Source organism: Camelina sativa, chromosome 14 (genome assembly GCF_030686135.1).
Source record: "Camelina sativa cultivar CO46 ecotype springtype chromosome 14, ASM3068613v1".
NCBI lineage: Eukaryota > Viridiplantae > Streptophyta > Magnoliopsida > Brassicales > Brassicaceae > Camelina > Camelina sativa.
Window position 1 is genome coordinate 33,095,545 of NC_141893.1, and position 27,078 is coordinate 33,122,622.

The window sequence follows — 27,078 nt, forward strand, 5'->3', positions numbered from 1 at the left end:
TTGTTTTCAGTCATTAGATAGACTGCGTTAAAGCTCAGGCATCGGGTGGAGCAGAGCATGGCAATACATGCTTCCGAGATAATGTCCTCTTCATCCAAGGGGGTGTATAAGCTTGAGGTGCATAAGGTCTGCCAAGGATGTGAGGAACAGGACCAGGGCGGGAATTTGGGATGGGTCTTCTTGTATGTCGTGCAAAATCATCAACAGAAGAAACAAGCGCTCTACGATAATCTCGTGGCTTAGTTAACTGCAAAACAGTTTTTGAATCTTTGAAGGTCTTGTTGATGATAGGAGGAGGTTTAGGTGCATAAGAGGTGTACCTTTGCCTTACCTGAGGGCTCTGGTGTGTGGAGGAGGAAGTCTTCTGTTTGGAAACAGCTTCAGGAATGGGAGCATCAGTCGTTGTAGTATAGTGGTAAGTATTCCTGCCTGTCACGCGGGTGACCCGGGTTCGATCTCCGGCAACGGCGCCAAAATTTGATAGGCTCAAATTTACCCTAGAGCTACTCTCTCAAATTAAGAGATCAATTGTAGTACTTAGGAGTCGAATTCCACAAGTACTCAAGTCTACACAATAAATTATAGAGTTTTATGAATTACACTAAACAAAATAATTTAAATTAAAAAAGCAATGCAAAATATTAAATTAAACTGTTGTAAATTCAAAAGATTAAAAAGCTAGGCCTAGGGAATTTCTCAGGAAATTACAAATTATTAAATCAAGAAATAATTAGGATTCAAGCAATTAAGAACAAATCTAGAACTCTAAACTCTTTTGTAAAATAAATCAGTTCTCACTGCAAATATTATCTAAATTTAAAACCAGAAAATCCAAATCTCTTTGTAAAATTCTAGGTTAAAAATCAGCTTTAAATTCAGGTTTAGATAAGTTCACAAAATTACTAAATCAAATCTCTTTGCAGAAAGTAATTTTGCTCATCAAATGTTTTAATCAGGAAAATCAATTATATTCTCATATCAATTTATTTTCCTAAAGTATTAATTCTAGATGGCCAATCAAGGATTAATAATGAAGAACAACCTATGATGAAGATCTAGAAAGATAATGAATCATAAATAAACAGATCTAATAAATCATAAAATCCCTGTGAAAAACCCTAAACCTAACAAGCAAACTACTCAGACATAATCAATGAAGAACAAAATATCTTTCTGAATAATAAGCAATTGAAATTAAAAAGAGTAAGAAAGAGTTCAAGAATTCTTCTCTTAATGCAGATCTCTCTCTCTAAAACTCTCAAAATCTCACAAGGTTACAGGAAAATAAAACTTGCTAGAAAATAACTTAAAGGTTTACAAAACTCAAAAACACTATAAATATGTTCTAAAACACATCTAGAGGCTTATGTTGCAAATATGGAAAACTTTGGCTGAATTTGTAAACTTTCCAAAATTTGGCTTCTCTCGCAGACAAAACAGGGTGTTGACCGACACCAAGGTATCGATACCATCACTCTTCATCAATTCCAAGTTCTCTTCCATGATAAATTGCTCCAAAATCTCTCTAATTGCTTCATTTTGCTCATTTTATGCCAAATTCCTATAAAACCTGTAAAAACTCTCAAAAACATATTTCAAAACAAATCAAAAAAGTCTAAAAGACTATTTATATCATGGTTAAAAACCACAAAAACAATGATATATTAATACTCTATACAAAAACAAAAAACAAAAACAGGTCCAGTCTCCACGTCGGCAACGCGTGGCTACGGTTTACAATCATAATAATGTATTGACTTATATACGTAAGAAGAAGACTAAAATAGTTGACAATTAAATTTGAATGACAAAATAATAATTAGATCAAAATATTTATTTTAAAAAAGAGAGTAGGGTATAGTTTTCTAGTTTATTCATGTTTGGTAAAATACACCTAACTAAGTTTTTTTTACAAAAATGTAAATTATTAAATAAATCAACAAAGGCTTAAAAAAAAATTCATAGCACCTAATTAACCTTTATCCAATGTCGTTATCGGCCTATATATAATCATAGAATTATAACAGTCATTAGTTTGAACGATATATGATTAAGACATATATATAAGAGTATATAGATTATAGTTATACTTTAAATTTACATCGTCTATTATTCTGTAAAGCATAGAGTAAAGCTTAAATAATAAGTATTATTTTACTTGTTTTGGCATTGGCATTATGTATGTAGTACTGACTACTGCAAACTTAAATTAGGAGAGGTGGGGTGGGGAATCTCATCATCTACAGACATAGGTGAAAGTGTGAGGTCGATGAAACCGTAGGAGACCCAAAAACACGTGTCATGCTATGATTCGATTGTACGCTAAGCAAACGAGTCATGATTGGGTTTTTAGAGTCTTCTGCGGATCCACGCGGTCATCAGACGACCTTTCCCAACACCCGTTCCCAATGTTTCCGTTTCCGGTCTGCTTCTTGATACGTCGCCGTTGTGACGCGTCACTACTCCATCAAATTCGAATAAAACCGGTTCTCGTGAACCCGAACATTAATTGCAAATTGTTTAGATGATCGAACAAAACCGAGGAAATTGGAAACTGATAGAAGAAGATATACGAGCGAACAAGCTTGTTTGGTTTCGGTTTAGTTTTATTTATAATAAAATTAAGCCAAATCAGTAGTCTTTTTTGCATATTTCATTTCGGTTTTGGTCCGGTTGAGTTTTTGGCTTTGTAATTTTGGTAGAGAGAGACTTGAGAAAAAGAAGGATTTAGAATTAGAGAGAAGAGAACAAAGCCACTTTAGAGCTATGGAAGAGACATTTATGGGCTTCAATCTTTCTCTTCAAACCCATAGGCCTAGAGACAGAGAAGAGTAGATATAATAGTCCTTTGCTTAATAATTGTTGATTGACTCAATCGTTATCGAATTAAGGTTAATTAATGGATTGGTCTTTGATTAATGGATTTATGTCTGCAATTACGTGCCCACTTGTACATTGCTAATCTCTTAACCATGTGGATAGCGAACAATATGAGATAAGATAACTCATTTACAATTATTAAATTAGCCGTTAACACCTCGTACTTTAACATCTCTAGACCGAACAAAGAGAGAAGAAAGAGACCAAATAAGCAGAGCAACAATGGCGAAAGTAAATCGCTCCAATATTGGTCTGTCACTGTTACTTTCTTTGTTGCTCTGCTACTTTATCACCGATCTTGAAGCTTCTTCTTCACACCAAGATCTCAACCAACCGTACCGGACCGGTTATCACTTTCAACCTCCCAGAAATTGGATGAACGGTATGTACCGCACCGATCTTGATCTGATATTATCTTATACAAATCCATCGATGTTATTATGTATTCATTTGATCCTCTAAATTTAACATATTCTTTTCTTGGTTGCCTCCGTTCTGTTCGATGAAATCTAATTCGACCAAATCTAATCCACAGATCCTAATGGTTAGTTCTTTTTATTCCATTATCTATATAAGTATTATTAATTCCCAAAATAGAAAATATTAATTTTGTTTTTCTTTTCTTTTCTTGTGTGTTTTCTGGTGTGGGTAGGACCAATGATATACAAAGGAATATATCATCTATTTTACCAATATAACCCATACGGCGCCGTTTGGGATGTAAGAATCGTATGGGGACACTCCACGTCAGTTGACTTAGTCAACTGGACTCCACAGCCTCCAGCTTTCAGTCCATCTCAGCCGTCAGATATCAACGGCTGTTGGTCTGGCTCCGTCACGATTCTACCAGACGGCAAACCTGTGATCCTCTACACCGGCATTGACGAAAACAAAAGCCAAGTCCAAAACGTCGCCGTTCCGGTTAACGTCTCTGATCCCTATCTCCGAGAATGGTCTAAACCGCCGCTAAACCCTCTCATGACGCCTAACGCGGTTAACGGAATCGACCCGGACCGGTTCCGAGATCCGACCACCGCGTGGCTCGGGCTTGACGGAGAATGGAGAGTCATCGTCGGAAGCTCCACGGACGAACGCCGAGGGTTAGTGCTTCTTTACAAAAGCAGAGATTTCTTCAACTGGACGCAATCGACGAAGCCTTTACATTACGAAGACTTAACCGGAATGTGGGAATGTCCTGATTTTTTCCCGGTTTCGACAACCGGTTCGGACGGTGTTGAGACGTCGTCGTTCGTTCAGGATGAGGTTAAGTACGTGCTTAAAGTGAGTTTGATTGAGACACTACATGATTATTACACGATTGGGAGTTACGATCGTGAGAAAGATTTGTATGTACCGGATCTTGGGTTTGTGCAAGATGAAACGGCTCCGAGGTTAGATTACGGGAAATACTACGCGTCGAAAACGTTTTACGACGATGATAAGAAACGAAGGATCTTGTGGGGTTGGGTTAATGAATCGTCTCCGGCTAAAGATGATATCAAGAAGGGTTGGGCTGGTCTTCAGGTATGTTTTCAATTTGCCCTACATTTTAATAGATTCGCTTATAACAATGAAATAGCTTCGGTTTCAGATTCTTGAATCAACTTAACCGGTGTCTTTTTTTGGTTATCTTGATTCGATGATAGTCATTTCCGAGGAAGATATGGCTAGATGAATCGGGAAAGGAATTATTACAATGGCCGATTGAAGAGATTGAGACATTGCGTGGGACACAAGTCAACTGGCACAACAAAATTCTTGAAGCAGGATCTACTCTCCAAGTTCATGGTGTCACTGCTGCACAGGTATGACTCATCCTTATTCTTAACTTAGACGACTCATCCTTATTCTTAACTTAGACGACCAGTTTAATGATGAAATGAATCGATCTTTAATATTGACCTAAACGTACTTTAATTTTCTTTTATTTATTTTGATATTGAGCAGGCAGATGTTGAGGTGTAATTCAAGGTAAATGAAATTGAAAAAGCGGATGTGATTGATCCGAGTTGTACCGGCCCACAAAAGATATGTAGTCAAGAAGAATCGTCGGTTAAGTCCGGTATAGGACCATTTGGTTTGAAGGTTTTGGCATCCAAGGACATGGAAGAGTACACGTCGGTATACTTCAGAATCTTCAAGTCGAATGATACTAATAAGAATACCAAGTACCTGGTGTTGATGTGCAGTAACCAGAACAGGTATTTAAATGTCTTACATAAATCAAAAGACACGTTTAGATTCTTTTCATATTTACATCCAATGTTAACGCAATTAACTCTGTTTTTAATGGTACTCAACTCACAGATCTTCGTTGAATGATGAAAATGATAAATCCGCCTTTGGTGCTTTTGTGGCGATAGACCCTTCTCACCAAACAATTTCTCTTAGGACTTTGGTAAGTTTTTAAGTATACGAAAGACATTTCCTTCAATAGATGCTTATACTACGGAATTGATGATTGTTTTTTTTGGTTTGTGTAGATTGATCACTCGATAGTTGAGAGTTATGGTGGAGGAGGCAGAATATGTATAACATCAAGAGTGTATCCAAAATTGGCAATCAGAGAAAATGCAAATCTTTTTGCCTTCAACAAAGGAACTCAAAGTGTTGATGTCGTAAGCCTAAGTGCTTGGAGCTTGAAGTCTGCTCAAATCAATGACGAGTCGATTTCACCATTTATCGAGCGTGAAGATGCACACTCACCTAAACAGTCTTGAGTGGAAAAGTTATACTACATTGTACGGGGAAATATAAAACAAGTAAGAGACCACAACTTTATTATGTGATATCAATATTCTTGAACATTGTACTATTCAAATTCAAAATTTGAAGTTTTTATTTTTAATTTTTAATGTACATCTTATTCCTACGCAAAAGATAATATAGTTTTTTTCATTGAAGCTACAGCTATTTCTTTTTTAAAATAACTATTTTTCTTTGAAGCTTAAGCTATATAGTAAAAAAGGATATTAATAGAATATCTTTATTTTTTCTTTTCTGTCATCATACTAATAGGATATAAAAAAAAGAGCATATTTTTATTTATTTATTTAATTATGAAATGAGAAGATTTCGTATATATTGTGAATTTCATTTTAACATTTAGGAAACAAATAATGAATATAGAAAAATAAGTGAAACGTTACCGTTTTATAGTAAAAACGCTTTCTTCTTCCATTGGCTAATTTGGCTTTAATCTTCTCACTGCGCTCGGCTACTTCTTCTTCTATCTGAGAGAAGCGTCGAGGTCGAGGAAGAAGAAGAAAGCAACGAAAATGGCGATCAGGATTCGAATCTACGGCACTCTCTTAGTCCTTGTATTCTTGTTCTCCACCATTCGCGCTTTTTACCTTCCCGGTGTCGCTCCTCGCGATTTTCAGAAGGTACTCTTTTTAGTTATTCCGATCTCACGTTTGATGGCGTTATCGATCTAGGGTTTCCGGTGTTGATTCCGATTGTTTTGGCGTGTAATACAATCTAGATCTGTGGGAAATTACTGCGTCTAGTAATGTCGAAGGATCTTGTCTTATCAGTGAATATGAGTATAATTGCCGATTAGAGAATGTAGGGATCTGTGAAATTGGATTTATACGATTGAATGTTATAATCAGCTTAGGTTGATTCATTTCGAAGCTTTTGAGCTCATGATTTGTAAACCTTTGCTTGTGCTGTGATTGATCACAGGGGGATCCTCTTTATGTCAAAGTTAACAAATTGTCGTCTACGAAGACTCAACTTCCTTATGATTACTATTACCTGAACTACTGTAAGCCTCCCAAGATCTTGAATACCGGCGAAAATTTAGGGGAGGTTCTTAGAGGAGATCGCATTGAGAATTCAGTTTATACTGTAAGCAAAAAGCTTAGATGATTCCTCTTCTTTCCTTCTCATCTTTGGATTTGATGCTGAGAATTTCGATTATGTTTCAGTTTGAAATGTTGGAGGATCAGCCCTGTAGAGTAGGTTGCCGTATCAAAGTCGATGCCGAGTCTGCGAAAAATTTCAGGGAAAAGATTGATGATGAATACCGAGCTAATATGTAAGTTTATATATATATATATATATATGTATGAGGTAGTTTTGATTGTTTTTTTTTTCAATTTTTAATATGAAATGACTGTGCAGGATTCTTGATAATCTTCCGGTAGCTGTTCTTAGACAAAGAAAAGATGGGATTCAGTCAACGACTTATGAACATGGTTACCGTGTTGGCTTCAAAGGGAGTTATGAAGGGGTAATACTTCTCTTAAACCTCTGACTACAGATCGTACCTTTTAAGCATTTTCTTGTATTAATCAGGAGTAGCTTGCTTTGCTTTTGTAGAGTAAAGAGAAAAAATATTTTATCCATAACCACTTGAGTTTCCGAGTCATGTACCACAGAGACCAAGAGTCTGACTCTTCTCGCATTGTTGGTTTTGAGGTTACGCCTAACAGGTATTGTCTACTTGGTTATAATCAACATGTATTGATGAGTATGATTTGGTCTCAATTATTATAAGCTACTGTTTTTCTCTCTCTCCTTTTGGTTAGTGTATTGCATGAGTACAAAGATTGGGATGAAAACAATCCTCAGTTAACAACATGCAACAAAGACACAAAGAATGTGATCCAAAGCAACACTGTTCCTCAAGAAGTTGAGGAAGGAAAAGAAATTGTGTTTACATATGATGTCACCTTTAAGGTAACTCTGAGAGCTCTTTATTTGCGTTCTGTGAACATTTTGTGACGTTTGATATATGCAGGAGAGTGAAATCAAATGGGCTTCGCGATGGGACACATACTTGCTAATGAACGATGATCAAATCCACTGGTTTTCAATCATAAACTCACTTATGATTGTCCTTTTCCTCTCTGGAATGGTAGCGATGATCATGATGAGAACTTTATACAAGGATATTTCAAACTACAATCAGCTCGAGACCCAAGACGAGGCTCAGGAAGAAACTGGATGGAAACTTGTACATGGAGATGTCTTTAGGACTCCCGCCAACTCTGGATTACTGTGTGTGTACGTTGGCACAGGTGTTCAGATTTTTGGTATGACCCTTGTGACAATGATGTTTGCATTGCTGGGTTTCTTATCTCCATCCAACAGAGGAGGGCTTATGACTGCCATGGTTCTCTTATGGGTATTCATGGGCATCGTAGCGGGTTACTCCTCTTCTCGTCTTCACAAAATGTTTAAAGGGAACGAGTGGAAAAGAATCACCTTGAAGACTGCATTTATGTTTCCTGGTATACTCTTTGCAATCTTCTTCGTTCTCAACACACTTATATGGGGAGAGCGGTCATCTGGAGCCATTCCCTTTGGTACAATGTTTGCTCTAGTATGTCTCTGGTTTGGAATCTCTGTCCCACTAGTCTTCATTGGTAGCTACTTCGGTCACAAAAACCAGCAATCGAAGACCCGGTCAAAACAAATAAGATCCCGAGACAAATACCAGAGCAACCTTGGTATATGAAACCTCGTTTTTCAATACTAATTGGAGGAATCCTTCCATTTGGAGCAGTTTTCATCGAGCTATTCTTCATCCTAACATCGATCTGGCTCAACCAATTCTACTACATCTTCGGATTCCTTTTCATCGTGTTCTTGATCTTGATCGTCACCTGCGCAGAGATCACAATCGTTCTCTGCTACTTTCAGCTCTGCAGTGAAGACTACAATTGGTGGTGGAGAGCATACCTCACATCAGGCTCATCCTCACTCTACCTCTTCCTCTACTCCATCTTCTACTTCTTCACAAAGCTTGAGATCTCAAAACTAGTCTCAGGAGTGCTCTACTTCGGGTACATGATCATCATCTCGTACTCGTTTTTTGTGCTAACCGGCTCAATCGGCTTCTACGCATGTCTATGGTTTGTTAGAAAAATCTACTCCTCAGTGAAGATTGACTGATTAGATTAAGTGACATTACTTTTGATGCCTCTTGAGGTTTGTTGGTTGGTTTAGTAGTACAGTTGAAACAAAAATTTTACCAAATCCTTGTATCGTTTTGATGAATGGATCCTATATTCAAAACATTTTCAATCATACAGTCATACAGACTACAAAGTTATGCATGTAACTAGATTACAGAATAGTTTATTTAAAAGATAGTTTAGGCTTGGCCTCCTTGATCATTCTCTCTGTTGAAGAACCACTTGAAAACCCTAGCTTCTGCATCATTTCTTCCAATCTTTTCCCGTTTGATAGATACAGATACCCAATCTGAGAAATTGAATAAACAGGAAAACGGATTTTACACAAGGTATATAAAGCAACAAATTTGTATAACACTTATGAGTTTCAGATTTGATCGCAACTTACTAGTGTTTCCAATGATGAGGCCTTGTTGTAAACAGCAACACCAGCACGCCTAGTTGACCGTGTTTTAACCGAGCCTACATTTTTCCCCCACCGAAGTACATCTCTGGAACAACAAAGTTTCCATCACATCGATCAGTATTTGCCATCTCAAACAAAAAGCTTGGATCTTGTGTAGCTTGTGATTCAAATAGTTACGATGTTAATATCTTCATGCATCTTTCAGATAAATGGAGAGATGGCAGGAGACAAAAAATCTTGATGCTAAAATATGTATGATTTGCCTCCTAAATAGCAGGTTTTTGCAACTCACCTTTCATCTTTCGTTAAGAAATCATCATCAACAAGCTTCTGCAGCAAAGCATACTGAAGAAGAAAGACACACAGAAGAATTTAGCTTCAACAAGAACAATGATAACAATACCAATGCCGATACATTCCTAGATGGAAGAGAAGACATAACAACTTCACCACACATAATGAAATTGCAAACAAAAATGAGAATCAGAGGTAAACAGAGAGTAGAAGCATAAAGAAACGTACTTGTGCTTCACATCGAACCACTGCTCTAACACGGTCGTTATATTCTTCAATACTAAGTGGAGGGAAAAGAAAATGCCGACGAGCATATATCTACAAAGCCAAGAAAATATGGTTAAAGATAGCAAATTGAAGGGAGTATCAACAAAGTGAGTGACTTGTCTTAATGTTATAAACACTATTATCTGAATCAGCCGCAAAAAGATTGTCTAAAGTCACAAACCACAAGTTCATAGTGACTATCTTAATGCCATAAACACTAACATAATCATAATTTGGAATTGAAGAGCAAACTAAAAGTGGAATTGAAGAAGACTGACCTCGTAGATTGAATCGCCTATATAAGCTAAAGAGGCAGCATTGAAAACAGATCTAGGTTTCTCAACTTTTGGTGGACTTGGAAACCATTTCTCATATCCAATACAAGAAGTATCATCATCAACTCCATCGCCAATGTCTACACATAAAACCAGAAATTTAGTAAGAATCCTGAACTGGACACATAACAAAACGGTTACCTTTGCTTGCGGGACGTTTGAGCAAATCAGAAACGGAGACGCTTGCCCCCGTTGTTAAGTTTGTCGCTGGAGAAGATGACGACGGAGACGGAGGGGGTACGAAAGAACTCAAATTAGGGGTTTTCTTAACATTTCTAGGAGCATTAGGATTGTATCGGAGCTTCGGCTGTGTATCTAAAGCAGCTCTCACGATAGTAGAAGAAGAGCTCGCTGATAAAATCGCCATTGTTTAAAAAAAAAAACTTCCAGCTTCTTTTTTTTTTTTTGTTTCCCCTGTTTTGGAGACGGTACTAAAGCTGAGGCGGTGACTTTGATTAATCCACGTGGCGTGTTACTATATGTCTGTTTCACAGAGATAAACACAGCCAAGCGTAGTTTTAGCAATACGAGCCTTGTCTCTCTCTTTCTCTCTCGCTCGCTCGCTCGCTCGCTCGCTCGCTCGCTCGCTCGTCCCAATTTGTAAAACCCTAACGACTAGATTTCAGTTACCCGTAGCTCCCTTTTTGTCTCAACTTTCCGATCATATTTCTTAGTCGGAGAGAGACTGATTCGGCCAACGTCATGAGTCGCTACGATAGCCGTACCGGCGATTCCACCTCTTACCGTGACCGTCGAAGGTAAGTGTGTGTGTTTGTTTGCTTTCCTATTGAAATTGATAAAACTCAGAAATTTGTTTCCACTTAGTTGCTCTATTCAACACTCCCTTTACACTTTCATCTCTTTGTTGTTTGAGTATGTAATTGAACCGAGTATGAAGCAAATCCGGCTTAATTTTGATCGAATTCGTGTGCTTAATGTGTTTTCAATTGTGTTGGAGAAAAAGAGTTTGCTTCATTTTCAAATTTGTGTGTTCTTAGTGATTCAGGGTTTGGTGGGGCTTCATCGTATGGAAGCTCAGGTAGTCACACATCAAGCATGAAAAAGGATAGTGATGGCAATGACTCTCCAAGGAAGCTAGATTTTGATGGTTTGACTCCTTTCGAGAAGAATTTCTATGTCGAATCGCAGGCTGTGGCGGCTATGACTGAGGCGGAAGTTGAAGAGTATCGTAAGCTGAGGGAAATTACTGTTGAAGGCCGAGATATTCCCAAACCTGTCAAGAGTTTTCGTGATGTTGGCTTTCCTGGTAAGCTGATTTCATATCCTGAAGAACTACTACTGGCTTTGACTTCTGTTTCATTTGTTTTTCTGCTCTTGAATTTGGGAATCATGGTAGGGATTTAGACTGTGATCAGTTTCACTTAAATCAATGTCTATGTATCTTCTTTTGTATATTGCTACTGATAAGAGTATCCTGAATTTCCCAGATTATGTTTTGGAAGAGATTAAGAAGGCTGGTTTCACTGAACCTACGCCTATACAATCTCAGGGTTGGCCAATGGCAATGAAGGGACGTGATCTTATTGGCATTGCTGAAACTGGCTCTGGAAAGACTCTTTCCTATTTACTACCTGCAATTGTCCATGTCAATGCCCAACCAATTTTAGGTAACGCTTGATATCTGCTCGTGAAGTTTTATTCTTTTTGTTCATTCTTGTTTAATGTTGTTAAGTTGCAAACACTTTACTGATTCAAATAACTTTTCCCAGCTCCTGGGGATGGCCCAATCGTCTTGGTTCTTGCTCCAACACGTGAACTGGCTGTGCAGATTCAGCAAGAGGCATCTAAATTTGGTTCATCCTCTAAAATTAAGACTAGTTGTATTTATGGTGGAGTTCCAAAAGGGCCTCAAGTGCGTGATCTCCAGAAAGGTGAAGTGTACTTTGGCTCAGTGCTTTTCGTGACATTTCTCAGACTATTAAGTTTTTTATTCTTTGTTGTGGATTGTTCTGATAGTGATTATTGGCCTTTGGATTTAGGTGTGGAAATCGTTATAGCTACTCCCGGGAGGTTAATAGACATGATGGAATCGAACAACACAAACCTGAGAAGGGTTACTTATCTTGTTTTGGATGAGGCTGATCGAATGCTGGATATGGGGTTTGACCCTCAGATTCGGAAAATTGTTTCACATGTTTGTGTTTATACTTCTGTCTTGGTCACATATATGTGTATCCTAGTTGCTTTGTCTTTAAATCTTTTTAAACCTGTGCAGATTCGGCCGGACCGTCAAACTTTGTACTGGAGTGCTACTTGGCCTAAGGAGGTGGAACAACTATCCAAGAAGTTTCTTTATAACCCATACAAAGTAAGAGTCATGTCTCTTACGTTTCTCATAATGGTTTAGCAGTCAACAAAAACTTAGCAGGCTTCTTTTGTCTTAAGTGCAGGTGATAATAGGATCTTCTGATTTAAAAGCTAACCGTGCAATCCGTCAAATTGTTGATGTCATTACAGAAAGCCAAAAGTATAACAAGTACGTCTCCTTACCTATCCTCTCCCGGCCTTTATGTCATTTCAATTTTCATGGAAATTGTAGTGAATCAAAACTATTCTTTTCGATTTTTTTTTTTCAGATTGGTGAAGTTGCTTGAAGACATAATGGATGGAAGCAGAATTCTCGTCTTCCTCGACACAAAAAAGGGCTGTGACCAAATCACTCGTCAGCTTCGCATGGATGGTTGGCCTGCTTTGTCAATACATGGTGATAAAAGCCAAGCTGAGAGAGATTGGGTTCTCTCGGAGTTTAAATCAGGCAAAAGCCCTATAATGACTGCTACAGATGTGGCAGCTCGCGGATTAGGTACCATTCCCTTTCTCCTCTGCGCGCAACATCAACTCCATTTAAGCATGCGAGAAGCTAACAAATGTATTCTTGTTTTGAACAGACGTGAAAGATGTGAAGTATGTGATAAACTATGACTTCCCTGGATCACTGGAGGATTATGTTCACAGGATTGGAAGAACGGGTAGAGCAGGGGCTAAAGGAACAGCATACACTTTCTTCACAGTTGCAAATGCGAGATTCGCCAAGGAACTTATGAACATACTAGAAGAAGCTGGACAGAAAGTGAGCCCTGAATTGGCTTCAATGGGTCGCAGCACCGCTCCTGCTCCTCCAGGTCAGTCAGTTTTACACAAGCAAAGATTTAAAGTTCTTCTTGGTTATGTCAAATTTTTTTGTCAAAGTTATGATCATTTTGGTCGAGTCTTGATTCTGATTATTGTGGAAACAGGGCTTGGGGGATTCAGAGACCGTGGGAGCAGAAGAGGGTGGAGCTGATCACACTGATTTTTTGTATGTTATTATGGCTTTAGTGGCTCAGTGAATTTTCTTTCACCATTGATTTGCCTTTCTACTATTTTCTTCCTCAAAACATTTGACATTTACAGCAAAACATTAAAAAAAACATGTAAGATAAACATTTGATCTGATCATCCGAATTAGAGTAAGATCAACCAAAATATTTTCAGAACAAAAATATCATCCTAATTAAAAAAATTAACAAGAAAGTTAATAATATGATTGGGTCTAATATCATTTCTAATTTTCTAGAGATATCTTTTTCAAAATAAATTCAGGGAATCTGTAAAACCATTTCGATCTTAATGTGTTAAAAGATAAACAATACTAAAAAAAAAAAGAATTATGATAAAAAGATGTTAAAAGCACAAGTAAAATCCCTAAAATTAAACTTGAAGCACAAGAGTGGAAGAAGAAGAAACGAGAGACTTCACATTTGCGAAGAAAGAAGAAGTGAGAAACTATCTGAGTTGATCGAATCGAGTCGCCATGAGTGAAGAAACCCCAAAGCTTTTCACCAATAAACCCAAGAAGAAGGGTAACAACAACAGACTTTTTTTTTGTTGTTGGTTTCTCTGATTCACTAAACAAAGCGAAGAAGCTGTCGCTTTTTGCACAGCTCACTCAACGAATCTTTCGCAATTTTTTTTTTTTTTTTTTTGGGATTTATGTAATTTGACTTTTGTGTGTATTTGCGATTGTGATATCTGTGTGTCGCAGCCATTATTGCCCAGCTGAAGCACGTTGAAGCCAATTTCAATAATCCTACTGTTCATCCTCCATCATCATCAACACCTTCTCCGGCTGCTAAAGCCGCTGCTTCGTATTCCATGGGTGGTGCTCCTCCTCCTCCTCCGCCTCCTCCCAAGGAATCATTCGCTCGGAGGTACAAATATGTCTGGCCGGTTCTCCTCACCGTCAATCTCGCCATCGGAGGTAATCATTCGTTGGGTTTTTTTTTAATACTGATTCTGAGTTTTTGTGTGGGTATTCCAAAATCCAAATTAGGGTAAACATTGGTTTACGTTTTCGTTATTATGGCTACTAAGTAAGAGGTTCCTTTTGAAGTTAAGAGTTTAGTTTATCACAAAAGCTTGGACCATTGAGATCTGCTTCATGTTATGTGTTTTGTTATTGCTATATTATGAATGTTTGAGTTTGGTTGATAGATCTTTTGTGATCCTTAAGAGTTTGTTTACTGTCTCTTATTGATACACACAAACTTTGACTGCAGAACTTTGCTCATCTTAATACTTTTAGATGCAAACTGTATAACATGATCTATAAAAACCTATATCGTATGTTGCAGACTAACAATATTCTTAAGGTTCTCTGCTTTTATTTTGTCTCCTGCTGAAGCATTGACTAATCCTTGTTTGTGGATTACCTTTTTTCCCCACATCTGATTAGGTGTGTTTAGTTTTTTTCGTGTTGTTATTAGAGTATATGATGTCAAGAGTCATTTGAAAATAGTTACATAGATACCTCGCTCCCATTGAGTTTCTTTATTCCTGATCTTGGAAATGCAAGTTTCATCAACTCGTTTATATCTGTATACCCTAGAACTTTTGTTGAAGTTACAATCTTGATGGAAATGCCTTCACAGAGACTTTCATTTCAAATACTGATGGTTCTTTGCCTTGTTCATTATGCAGGTTATCTTTTCTTAAGAACTAAGAAAAAGGACATAGATCCTGTAAACGAAGAGATGCCTGCTAAATCGGTTTCAGTTGCAGCACCTGTTACTGTGGAGAAGACTTTGTCTTCCACAGGGGGTGCAGAGCCAGTGGTGGTCAAGGCACTTGAGCCAATTCCGGAGAAACAACAACGTGAGCTCTTCAAATGGATCCTGGAGGAGAAAAGGAAATTAAATCCAAAAAACGCAGAGGAGAAGAAACGGATTGACGAGGAGAAAGCGATTCTGAAACAGTTCATAAGCTCCAAAACCATTCCTACTCTCTGAGGATTAAAAGTTCAGCTTCTGTTGATTCTAGTTTGGTTTGGTTTCTTCAATTCTTACTTTGTGGATATCAGATGTTTTGCTTTTGGAAACCTTTTTTCGTTTCAATGTTGAAATCAGTCACTTTGGTATCTTCGGTTTCATCCAACATTGATGATCCATTGTTTGGTCTTGTGTTTTTGTGACATTGTGAAACCGTTTCACTGAAACGGTTACAGCTAGAGAAAAAGGTTCGACTTCTTTTGGGCTAAAGAAAGAGTCTTAAGCCCTTGAATGGCACCTCTTTTAACTTTAGATTCTACAAAATTCACTTTTTACTCCATTCACGATTATGAAAAAATAGATTTTCTAGAATTTTGAAAAACCAGATTTTGATTAATTTTAACAATTCTTTCATAATATCTAAAAACCACATTTTGTGATTTTTTTTCTAATATATATTTATTCTAATTTACTTAAATTACAAAACAAACTAAAACTTTTTTTTTTGTGCAACGAACAAATGATTTTTTTTTCAGTATCATTTTTTTTCTTTTATCTTTTAATAAAAATTTATAATCATTATTTTATTATTTTAAAAAATATTATTATACATAAAAACCAAAAACTAATCAACTTACCATTCAAGATTTTGCAAAAACTAAAATCTACACCAAAATCAAAAACTAAAAAAATCAAAAACCAAAATCCAAAAACTAAAAATTAAAATAAAAAAACTAGTTAAAAACCAGCAGCCATTCATGGCCTTAATTTGTTTGAATCTGAGAATTTCGAACACCCTTCAAAACTGAACAACCAAAAATATTAAATACACATAATTTTAGCAGTTTAAGAGGGTGATTATGAATGTAGCAGCAGACAAAAACTCCTTTGACTAAACAACCAATAAAGTAGTAGCGGTTTCTACTACAAGTCTACAAGTATATGAGTAGTAATCATACAGCTTAATTGTGATTATTCAACGACAATAACAATATTGAATTCTAACTCACATTTGTATTAATGAATGTAAATCCTTTACTTAAGTCTATTATGAATAATATATATATATATATATATATATGTGAATTTTTTTTATTTAGTAAGATAAAAGAAAAATAGTGACAAGGTTATGACAAAAAAATGCATTTAAAAAGGATTTTGCATTTGGGTAGCATCTATTAATATTAAATCAATAAAAGATAATTATTTACAACTTTATTCGAAACACAAAGTACTTACATTTTTCCAAGCTTTACATTTCATAGATAAATGATGCGGTTATGTCAGAATTTTTTTTTGTTGTAAATGTTGGACTTGTGTATTAGTTTTATGGCATTGGCCATTTTTTTTATGAGGTCCATTAATAAAATTTTGAAAAAAAAAATGAAAAATATATAAACTATGTATATACTTTCACTTAAATTTTTTCTCAAAATAACCTTTAAATTCGCCATTTTCTCCAATCCCTACAAATTGTAAATTAATTTTACAAAATCAAGATAACCATCATTTCCGATATGCATAAAACAACCAACCAACCAACCATACCTAAAATTCATTTTAAAAGCCCATTGATAATAATACACTAAACGACGTCGTTCTTACGCTGACAAGTTTTAAAGTTAACCTTGTTCTGTTCGAGGGCAAGCTTAAAAAAAAAACACACAAAGGTAGAAGACGACGACGATATCCCCCTACGCGCTCTGTTGCAGAAGAAAGAAAAGGTTTTGACTCAATTTTTATTGTCGAGATTAAGTTTCTTATATATATATATAGCTCAATTGCCGAGTTGTTGACGCTCCGATCAATCTAGGGGTTAGCTTGATTTTGCTTTTCATGTTTCGAGAATGTGAGATTGATGAATTTTTTGGAAACTAACTTGGGTATTTATATCTGAATTTTGCTGTTTTTGTTGTTCTTGTTGGCTTGAGAAGTATATGTCTGGAAGAAACCGGATTCACCGAGACAGTTATCATGATCATCGGCGTGATTTGCCTCCGGAGAGACCATTTCTCAGAGGCCCTCCTCCATTGTTACAGCCTCCACCACCATCTTTGTTAGATGATCTCCAGATTCAGGAGGTCGAAATCAGAAGGCTTTTGAATGATAATCACAGACTAGCTGAGGACAGAATGGTTCTGGAGCGAGAACTCGGCTCTGCTAAGGAAGAGCTTCACCGGATGAATCTCATGATCTCTGATCTTCGTGCTGAACAAGATCTGCGGTCCAGGGAGTTCAGTGAGAAAAGGCATAAGCTTGAGGGAGATGTTCGTGCTATGGAGTCTTATAAGAAGGAGGCTTCCCAGTTGCGTGCTGAGCTTCAGAAGCTAAATGACGTTAAGCGTGGATTAAGTGGAGATGTTCAGATTCTTAGGAAAGATCTGGCTAAATTGCAATCTGATAACAAGCAGATTCCGGGTATGAGAGCTGAGGTTAAAGATCTGCAGAAGGAGCTTATGCTTGCTAGGTATAAAGATTGGACCTTTTATCCATCATTCTGTTAGCTTTTGTAGTTGGTATTTTTTCGCATAAACATCTGGTTTGGGTCGTGAATGCTATAACGAGGTTTTTTTTTGTTTCTCTCCTTTGGAACAGAGACGCAATTGACTATGAAAAGAAGGAAAAGTTTGAGCTTATGGAGCAGAGGCAGACAATGGAAAAGAACATGGTTTCTATGGCGCGCGAAGTTGAAAAGCTACGAGCTGAACTTGCTACTGTTGATAGTAGGCCGTGGGGTTTTGGTATGATCTTAGATTTTTTTCTTGGAAACATTTGGTATTTCATTAAGTCACTAACTGCTTTGTTGTGATATGCTATGTGTCCAGGTGGATCATATGGGATGAATTACAACAATATGGATGGAGCTTACCGTGGTTCTTATGGCGAAAACGATAGTTTCTTGGTACTCATGTTTACATCCATCTGTAAATTGATCTATTCTTGTGGGCTTGTACTTTGACACGCCTGTATTCTTTCCTGCTTTTGTAGGGATCTTCAGAAAGGAGTCAATACTACAGCCATGGGTCTGCCTCACAGAAGAAACCTCGCTTGGATCGTCATTGAAATCTATAAATGATGTTGGGGAAAAAGAGTGAGGTGACAACTGAAATTCCCACTTCGCAATACTCCTCTGGTTGTTTGTGGGTATGCATCTATCCTAAATCGAAATGTTAGTTATTCTGCTGTCTCAATAAAGCGTTATGTTTATGTAACTTAGATGGTTTTTTTATTTTCATTTTAGCCAAACTTAGATGGCTAATCTATTTCAGTAATTTGACGATTGGTTTCTCCTGTTTGCTATTAGTTGTGTCCTGTTATCCTTCTTATTCTTCTGCTCGTATTTGTTACATCCTGGTTTTGATTATTGGTAAAAGATAATCCCTCTGATAGAACTCAGAGGACTCCACCATTGTACCAGCAAGTTTGCGAAACCAAACTCGCACTAACAAGAGGAGGGGATTCTGCTGGGCATCCCCTCCTTTTTCTTCGATCCCAGACTCCTTCCTTCTCATGTATTTGAATTTATAAAGATCTGGTGAGCTAACACCTTTCGAAGGGGTTATAGGCCTTAGAAACGTGTTCTAGAGAGAGATATTTGAGCGTAAGCTGTTGATTGTGGTAACATTTTTTGGAGAAAATCGCTGCATTTGCTTGTTGCTGGAAGCATAAAGAGGGATTACCAGAGATCATTGTTTCTAAGTAGCAGTGTTATGTATGTTACTACTAGATTTAAGAGCTACAGGAGAAGCTCAATTAAGACGAGTTGGAAACACTGTTAGGACTTCCATTTCTGGATTGCGCCAGGAGGCAGTGTTTTTCTCATTGAAGTGTCTTGAGCTTGCTAGTGTCAATGCTGATTCAATTGGTAAAGGGAATTAGGCACATACACTTTTGGAGGAACAGAGACGTATTGATCCTCTATGGCCATCTTAGCACAATGAGCGGCTTCTCAGAGTTCATTCTGGGATTCACTATATAACGCCCTTCTGCGGTCAGGCCAACAGACATCCATCAGCTGTAGCAAAGACCCGTCTTTGAGGTTCATCTGGGTCAATATAAGCGGTATCTTTGATGTCAGGAAGACCTTAACAAGGATTGTTCGAGCAGGGTTTGAGCGATCAGCATCCTTACCTGTGACTGCATTAGGACTGAATCTAGGTGCTGTGAGTCGTTTTGGAATTGGTCAGGATTTGGAGTTGCAGGACCCTACTCTCCCCCGTGCACTCATCTGATGGAGTGGCAAAATCAACTTCTTGTTTCTACCATCAGAATCCTCATGCGCGAATTAGGTGTATCACATTTTTCACTGTTGAAACCAAATGGAAGGACGCTGGTCTGGAGCTGATGCACAGCTTGGTGGTGACTGAGGTAAATCTCAATTGAATATTGATTCTGACCACGCAAAAGGATGTCAGAAGTTAGGAGGCCTGGTGAAAGACTCCAACTCATGGATGACAAATGGATTCTATAGAAGACAAACCAAAGCGACTTTCGTGGAGTTACTTCATCAGAGACATGGTAATTAGTCTATGTAGTTATCTGAGTCTTTTATCAGCTTCTGGGTCTTCTGCATGCACTGAATGGGAAGGCCAACAGGTTACCACGAGATGGCAATTATCTGCCTAGATCTAACCTGGGATCATTGCACCAAATATTGGAAATACTGAAGGTGGTCAGAACTCAGAATTGCTCAATACTATTCTGAAACGTTCAGGGCAGACATTCAGATGCAGAAGTTTATTTCTTAGTTTTGGAACTTTCACGATGAGCAGGAATTTACGATGGGGCATCCCTGGAATCCTAGTAGTTGGTTGACGAGATGAATTGTTCTGTTTTTGAAGGGATACAAGCTGCATTCTTAAGTAGGATTTGTCAGCATTGAAGCACTCGGCAGCAACTTTCTGAAGAAGAAAGCTATAGTCTTAGAGTACCTTCTGCATCTCCTTTGAGTTATTTTACCATCAGATAAAGGAACCTTTCCATATATCAAGAGTTGCCAACGGTGTTATTGACTATGTTAATGCTACATCAGATTTTCGGGTATGCTCTTTCCAAAGGATGTTGATCTGTCTTACGGAAAACGATCTTTCTACCAAGTCTGGAGACAGGTATAGAATCTCTCTAACAAAACGTTCGTTATGAGGAAGTTTGAATTTGGTATTATTTTATATCTGTTAGAGGTTGGTTATCGTTTTCTTTTGGTTAGGTCTTCATATATCTCTTAAGATTTTCACTGTGATTTTTTCTTATAAATGTTATCTATACACAATTTCATCATGTTTCTAGTGTAAGTCCGCATCATAAGTATATCCAGTTGGGTCTTGGAATCTATGTAGAGCTTGCGGAATGAGCTATTTTGTCAACTAGAGGACACTTACCTAGATTTCACATTATTATCTATAGATATAAGATGTTGATGACAATGAGTCGCTGGAGTGGTGGAGAAGTAGCTGTTCTTAAAGATGGTTCACTACATTGGTTTCTGGTGCAGCATGGAAACAAAGTTCTTTAGAATTGACTGGAAAGGATTATTTTAACCATGTTAACTTTCTGGAGGCTGCGAGAGATCTATAGATAAGAATAAAGGCAAAGCTATTGTAGATAAGGAATACATAGGATTAGCTCACTTACTCCTGGAGTTGACTGCTACTTCTGTGGGTTTAAGATCAAGGCTTTATATTGATATGAAATTAGATTGGTGTAGGTGTTACCAGGATTAATAGTCGCTGATACATATCTAGAGGTTCTTAGTTTACTTCCCTTTAGCTTTTCTGAAGACTCTGAGAACTACTCAGCTTAAGAGTGAGTTAGAAACGACTTACATTTTCGGAAAAGCTTGCCCTCGTGTGTTCTTATCGTGGACAGATGGAATAGTATTGGAACTGTATGTAGACTCTGAAGATCAGCATATTCTAGATGAAGAACAGAGTCGTTACTTTGGATCTGCAAGTGCTTTCAAAGATTCAAGCTTCAGTAGTGTGAATCTTCTTGGAACGGTACATGGTGCGGGCCATTTGTTCTCAGCCATTGGATAAGCTTGGACACGAATAGGAAAAGATTATCCTTCACGCTCCATACCCATTTACCTATTAAACATTAGTTGTAGAAATCCCCGTCTGCTGTGTCACGTAGCATTGTATGGTTGCATAAATATTAGCTAGAAAAAGCTGCTCGTTTCTTGGTTTACACAGGTTTTGATTGTTCTTTTCCTTTTTGCAGGCGAGAAAGCTTCAAAAGAATAAACCTGAGACCATTTATCTAAGAGTTGGTACAGACAAAGAACCAGAAAGGTTATAACAAAAACCAGTTAGTGTGTTAATCAATAAATACATCTTCTCATAATCTTACATTCATATGCGCGTATCTGTGTCATCTTAATCCAATGGTTGAATGTTATTTATTCATATGTATTGCAAGTTATGATCTAAGAATGATTCTAATTCGGAAATTTTCTTTCAGGTGGTTAGAACAGGAGGAAACATCTTCGATCTTTTTCCTTTCACCAACGTCTTGGTATCAGGGAAGAAACCGTCGCCAACTTCCTCAATCGCACCATCTCTTGTCACACTAATTGGATACGCTACCAAATGAATGCCGAGCATGTCCACGACCTTGTCTCCGCTGTAAATCTCCCACATTTGCTCTCCTACCGTCCGTAACCCTTGGACGCATTCAAGACTCTCTGGCTCTGACGATGATAAGTTATCCGCCGTGATCTGGCCACCGGTATGCTCATACCAGAGCGATAACCTGTAAGCTCGAATTTCGTTGGTGTTGTTTGTATCGGTTTGGTAGCAACCTATTGCAATCTCGGTGTCTCGACAACCGTCCATTGATCTCTGATTGATATTGGCTGATCCTATCAAAACGTATGCGTCGTCCACTACAAAGATACAATAATTCCTTTGATTCAATTCTTCATTGCTTATAGTTTATGGAAGTTTAACGAATAATCAATATTTTTTCATTTCAGAATGCGAGTTGTGTAGATGGTTTGTTTACCTATCATGAGCTTGGAGTGGACATAGACCATGAATCTCCGATTCCTCTGCGCATTCCAATAATGTGTTTTCTGATGAGGCAACGAAACTGGTTCAAACTCTCCATCTTTCTTCTCTTCTCTGTTTGCAAGACAGAAGAAGTTTAGATAATCCCTTGGATGCGATCCGTCTCCAGTTTCCCATATTGCCTCTCCAATTATCCGATACATCATTGACATCGTCTCTCTCGTCCAATGAAGTATCTCTTCAACCGTTTCACTCTCAGGTGGCCCTTCCGGCCACATTGGTATCACTATATACACTGCAAATCTCTCCTTAGTGCGTATCTTAGCAGCAATCTTTAACGCTATTTCAATAGGTATCAAGTTTGTGCATCCGCTGCAGGTTCCATATATTAAATATGATTAACTTAACTAGATCAGAATCTCACAATAGATGTTTAGAAGTTCTGCTAAAAAAAAAACTTTCGTACCTATCGTTCTTGCTCTCCCAATGATCACAGCTTCCCATGAAATACTGATTCTCAATGTATATAAACCTCTCAGCCTTCCGAATTGCCTCTACGTAGCCGTCGTGTACACTCTTCTCTACCGATAAACCTCTTGGCATCTCTGTTGCTGATATGTGATCTATCGATCTTAGAACTTGAACATTCCATTTCCGGTTACTTTCCTCTGTAAGTCCGGTTAGATTTACTAAGTTTCTGATCCCTGAAGTGTTAACCAACACTGAAGGGTTACACTGTTTCGTCCATCTCTGTTCGAAGTTCTTCAGAACATCCCAAGCTGCTGCTCCGACCACAGACACATGGCAATCGTGCCATGGCTCTCTTGGTCCGCCTCTACTTAGCTTAGCTCCGGCTACACTTGTCTGGTAGAAATCAGCCTCTGTTCCGACTGTACGAAACAGTGAATGCTCCTCGGTGTCATACCGACCATCGCAAAGATCAAACCCGCCAAGGAAGCTCATGATCTCTCGCTCTTTGGTGCTTGAGTTTGTCTCACGTGTATCCAATGTGATTGTCTTTTGGTGGTGCGCAAACGCTGTAGGGAGTCTTTTGTGCAATCTTGGACACAATCTACAAATAACATTTGTGTTTCTGAAGTAAGCAAGAGCTGTTTCGACGTTTGTTCGCATTACACCTCTGTTCTTGATCATCGGTAACGACGTCTCATCATTCCACAACATTACCCTGACCGCTATGCCTTCCTCTGCTTTCCGTTTCAGAAGCTCACCAATTGTTACTCCAACAGCATGCGGAATCTCAGTCTCGTCATCACGTACGAGAACAAGATTAGGGTTTAACGCCCATCCTGCAATGTAAACCAAGTGCCTAGCACTTTCTATCGCTTTGTAAACATCTTCCCATAAATTCCTTGCATCTAAAGGAACATTATGAACCCTAGGATCAAACGTGGCCTTGTGGTGCGCATCTTGATACAGTACTACTCTGCAATTCGATCTCTGAGGGAAGCTCGCATTGCTAATACCTTGAAAAGACTCTCCTTGAAGCGTTTTGCACCATCCCGGTTCAAGATAAGCCGGTCTGAACCACATCAGACACTTAAGCTTCAAGTTACGTTTCTTTGACCCATTGTGTGCCATCAGAGGGAAGAACCCGTTGACAACTGCTGAATTAGAAGTCAGGATCTGTTCCGCAGAGATCTGGAATCTTCCGAGAACAGAACATCGAGTCTTGAGCGTGATAGTGATGGTCGTGTCAGAAACCGGGTGTGCGCAGAGGACCTGAAAAGTCTGATTCCAGACACGGTCGTACTCTGAGCTTGTTTTAGCTACCTTCTTCTTGTTTATCTTGATGGTCACGTAAGCTGATTTTGGCTTTGTACAAATACACTGTGGAAAAAAAGAAGATAATAATAGCTCATGAGAAAGAACACAACGATACCATCATAAGTCATCATATGATATAGAAGACTTACATTGAAAGGAAATGGAGGAGAAAAAGGTGTTGCATCGAAGATTGTAATCTCGAGTGTTCCATGGAAGAACTCTTTCTGTTCTTTAATCTCCATCTTCTCTTTTTTTCTTTTCAAAATGTATATCTTTAAGAGTATGAGAGTTAAATTGTTTTTGTGACTCAGATATATGTATGAAGCTGGTCAATCACATTGTTCACAAGGTTGTGTCCATCCATATATATTTGTATATGTTTTTGGTAAAACTTGTAGGATTCTCCATGGACAATCTTAAAGAAAACAATCAACCATATATTTTCACAAAATTGAAGGTGAAGTGTCTTTGAATACAAACCAAGCATTCGACTCTGCTTTTACTACTAGGAATTAAAAAAAAAAAAAAAAAACAAAACAAAAAGAAAGCAATGTATCAAATTGTACCTAAACAAAAGTTTAGGAGTAAAATGGAGAAAGTATGAAAATATCTGGGTGTCTTTATAAATACTTGGATTTGGTTTTTCCTAATTTGTTTGGGACTTGGAAGAAAAAGGAAGAAAGACATGTTTTCCAATTGTGAAAAGGAAAACACAATTAACCGACTCTTAAAACTTTTATGAATAGACCATCTTCGACTCCTCTTTATTTTCCATTCATCATTCAACAATCTATCTCTCATAATTCATAAACCGATTCTTTTCATCACCCAAAAAGATCGAAACAATATGTCTTCGAAAAAGGTTGAGTTGGTGAGCTCTGATGGCGAGTCTTTCGTAATTGAGGAAGTGGTGGCGAGAAAACTGCAGATCGTAAGGCACATGATCGAAGACGAGTGTGCAGACAAAGCAATCCCGCTTACAAACGTCACCGGAAAGATCCTCTCCATGGTGATCGAGTATTGCAAAACACACGTCAATGTTGTACATGATGAAGAAGAGATCAGCAAGGAAGGAGACAAGGAGAAGAAGGAAGCTGATTCAATGTCTGAAGCCGTGAAGCTCAAGGAATGGGAAGCAGAGTTTCTCAAGGATAAAGATCTGGCGACAGTCTTCCAACTCATTCTCGCTGCTAACTATCTCAACGTCCAAGGCCTTCTTGATCTCACTTCCCAGAGCGTTGCAGATCACATCAAAGACATGACGCCAGAGGAGGTTCGAGAGATCTTTAATATCGAGAACGATTACACACCCGAAGAAGAAGAAGAAGTTCGCAGGCAGAACTCTTGGGCTTTTGAGGAACCAGCTGCTGCTCCAAAACCCTAAATTTTTTTTTGTTTGTTTCGTTTCTCTAATTGTTGGTTTTTAGGGTTATGACTTTATTACTCTCTTTTCCATATTTGTTTGTGAGAAAAACGAAACACGATAACCCCACTTTTCCAATTGTGAAAAGGAGAAAACACAACACAATCGACCGACACTTAGATTAATAAATAGTAACGTAACATTCATTGTTTCATTCCACAGTCTGTCTCATTCATATCTCTGAAAAAAAAGAAAAAAAAAACCATCTCTCATTCAAAATAAACAATGTCTATAGGACCGAGCTTCATAGGTGCTACATTACTTGACCAGCTGAGGGACTCAGTGAACTTCATAATGTTGTTCAGTATTTTCAAAATCCTTTTAAGAATTTGATTAAGCATTAAATTATGTTTTCCAGGCTGCTGTTCTCAAACAAGAATTCCACATTGATCTGTGTGTTTTGGGAATCACTGGTTCAAAGACTATGCTATTAATTGACATGTAAGAATGACTTATTATGTACAGTTCTTTGATTATGTCACCTTGTAGGATTTTAACTGAAGGACATACAAATCCATTCTTGATGGCATCACAGTATATTTTACGTTGTATTTTAGTTTATAATCTTAAATATATTTAATATAACAATAGTTTCTTTTTAATAAGATAATAACAATAGTATCTTTTTAATAAACACTAGCTAGGACTCAGACCCCATGATGTCGCGGGGAAAGTATTTCAAAACAAGTTAAATTAAATTTCAAATTTAGAATTATATATTATAAAATCATTTGAAAATATATGCTAAATAATAAAATTAAAAATTATCTCAAAAGAAAAAAATAATAAGTAGGGCGAATCAGAATCATTGCTTTTCTTTTAACAGTTGAAATTTTATCTTGAAACGAATAACATTTAAAACGTATCATATCACGTTTACTACAATTAAAGCGTTCAACACAAATGAAAAATGTACAAGATAGTAATATAACTTGAGGATATCTTTTCAGATCTGGACTTTGTAGTAATGTTAATGCAACATCCAGATTCCGATGTATGCAACCAATATAAACTGCTTTTAAATAGAAGACATCTTTATTACCATATTCAAAAGTCAAATCCAAAAATTCACTATATAATCCATCTAACTCTTGGAAAAAAAAAACTCTATTTTCATTAAATTTTTATATTTAAAATTAACTAAAAGTTGTAAATTAGATTTATCATTATAAAAATATTTTGTTAAATTAAGAATTGGAGGAATTTCTTTACTTTTAAAAGAATGAATGTTAGAGAATAATTTAGAAAGCTGTAAAATCTGTTGTGATTAAAATTTTATATTAGTTTGAGTCATGACAAAAAAAAAATAGTTCAAACAGACAAATATATATAGATTTCAAAAGATATAAATATTCGAATAAACACGACTCTACAATGAACAGTTGCAATTTTAACAATCGCAGCTTTTCGTAAAACATACAATTAAATTTTTTTACAGATTCATTTGGAAAATTATCCAAAGATATGATTGAAGAAATACAACTTTT

The 27,078-nt window shown here is 37.3% G+C and overlaps 5 protein-coding genes and 3 pseudogenes across 10 annotated transcripts; 6 read left to right on the forward strand and 2 right to left on the reverse strand.

Annotated features, from left to right (window-relative positions):
- The first annotated feature begins 3,382 nt into the window (after positions 1–3,382).
- On the forward strand, positions 3,383–5,759 carry LOC104744168 (beta-fructofuranosidase, insoluble isoenzyme CWINV3-like; annotated as a pseudogene). The gene is made up of 6 exons (XR_015579737.1): positions 3,383–3,424; positions 3,533–4,404; positions 4,527–4,685; positions 4,828–5,081; positions 5,188–5,278; positions 5,364–5,759. The product of XR_015579737.1 is annotated as a beta-fructofuranosidase, insoluble isoenzyme CWINV3-like (transcript).
- A 129-nt stretch (positions 5,760–5,888) lies between these two features.
- On the forward strand, positions 5,889–8,919 carry LOC104742957 (transmembrane 9 superfamily member 6-like; annotated as a pseudogene). The gene is made up of 7 exons (XR_015579736.1): positions 5,889–6,266; positions 6,568–6,732; positions 6,813–6,922; positions 7,009–7,117; positions 7,207–7,319; positions 7,416–7,566; positions 7,628–8,919. The product of XR_015579736.1 is annotated as a transmembrane 9 superfamily member 6-like (transcript).
- Positions 8,859–10,530, reverse strand: LOC104742956 (uncharacterized). The gene is made up of 6 exons (XM_010464053.3): positions 10,251–10,530; positions 10,053–10,189; positions 9,736–9,825; positions 9,506–9,558; positions 9,196–9,298; positions 8,859–9,096 (listed from the first exon to the last, which is right to left on the reverse strand). The coding sequence occupies exons 1-6, from the start codon at positions 10,474–10,476 to the stop codon at positions 8,971–8,973; spliced, it is 735 nt and encodes a 244-aa protein (XP_010462355.1). The 5' UTR covers positions 10,477–10,530; the 3' UTR covers positions 8,859–8,970.
- LOC104742958 (DEAD-box ATP-dependent RNA helicase 20) lies at positions 10,453–13,612 on the forward strand. Of its 2 annotated transcripts, none has more exons than XM_010464056.3 (10): positions 10,453–10,867; positions 11,108–11,376; positions 11,558–11,737; positions 11,840–12,001; positions 12,110–12,264; positions 12,346–12,438; positions 12,521–12,606; positions 12,707–12,933; positions 13,019–13,252; positions 13,367–13,612. In XM_010464056.3, the coding sequence occupies exons 1-10, from the start codon at positions 10,812–10,814 to the stop codon at positions 13,411–13,413; spliced, it is 1,509 nt and encodes a 502-aa protein (XP_010462358.1). In that variant the 5' UTR covers positions 10,453–10,811; the 3' UTR covers positions 13,414–13,612. The 2 variants fall into 2 exon arrangements, with proteins under 2 accessions (XP_010462358.1, XP_010462359.1); XM_010464057.3 differs by having other exon boundaries at positions 10,572–10,867; positions 11,116–11,376.
- Positions 13,613–13,719: 107 nt separating this feature from the next.
- LOC104742959 (uncharacterized) lies at positions 13,720–15,650 on the forward strand. The gene is made up of 3 exons (XM_087483812.1): positions 13,720–13,972; positions 14,155–14,370; positions 15,090–15,650. The coding sequence occupies exons 1-3, from the start codon at positions 13,924–13,926 to the stop codon at positions 15,395–15,397; spliced, it is 573 nt and encodes a 190-aa protein (XP_087339938.1). The 5' UTR covers positions 13,720–13,923; the 3' UTR covers positions 15,398–15,650.
- Positions 15,651–16,846: 1,196 nt separating this feature from the next.
- On the forward strand, positions 16,847–22,850 carry LOC104742961 (protein FLX-like 3). Of its 2 annotated transcripts, none has more exons than XM_087483814.1 (8): positions 16,847–17,100; positions 17,311–17,843; positions 17,972–18,117; positions 18,202–18,278; positions 18,365–20,484; positions 21,596–21,666; positions 21,836–22,245; positions 22,350–22,850. In XM_087483814.1, the coding sequence occupies exons 2-5, from the start codon at positions 17,314–17,316 to the stop codon at positions 18,437–18,439; spliced, it is 828 nt and encodes a 275-aa protein (XP_087339940.1). In that variant the 5' UTR covers positions 16,847–17,100; positions 17,311–17,313; the 3' UTR covers positions 18,440–20,484; positions 21,596–21,666; positions 21,836–22,245; positions 22,350–22,850. The 2 variants fall into 2 exon arrangements, with proteins under 2 accessions (XP_087339940.1, XP_087339939.1); XM_087483813.1 differs by having other exon boundaries at positions 16,971–17,100; positions 18,365–18,520.
- LOC104742960 (phospholipase D alpha 4) lies at positions 21,606–24,514 on the reverse strand. Its single transcript, XM_010464059.3, has 4 exons — positions 24,318–24,514; positions 22,850–24,231; positions 22,379–22,755; positions 21,606–22,259 (listed from the first exon to the last, which is right to left on the reverse strand). Exons 1-4 carry the CDS (start codon positions 24,408–24,410, stop codon positions 21,832–21,834), a joined length of 2,280 nt encoding a protein of 759 aa, XP_010462361.2. The 5' UTR covers positions 24,411–24,514; the 3' UTR covers positions 21,606–21,831.
- Positions 24,515–24,908: 394 nt separating this feature from the next.
- On the forward strand, positions 24,909–25,552 carry LOC104728225 (SKP1-like protein 14 pseudogene; annotated as a pseudogene). Its single transcript, XR_015580766.1, has one exon. The product of XR_015580766.1 is annotated as an SKP1-like protein 14 pseudogene (transcript).
- The last annotated feature ends 1,526 nt before the right edge of the window (positions 25,553–27,078 follow it).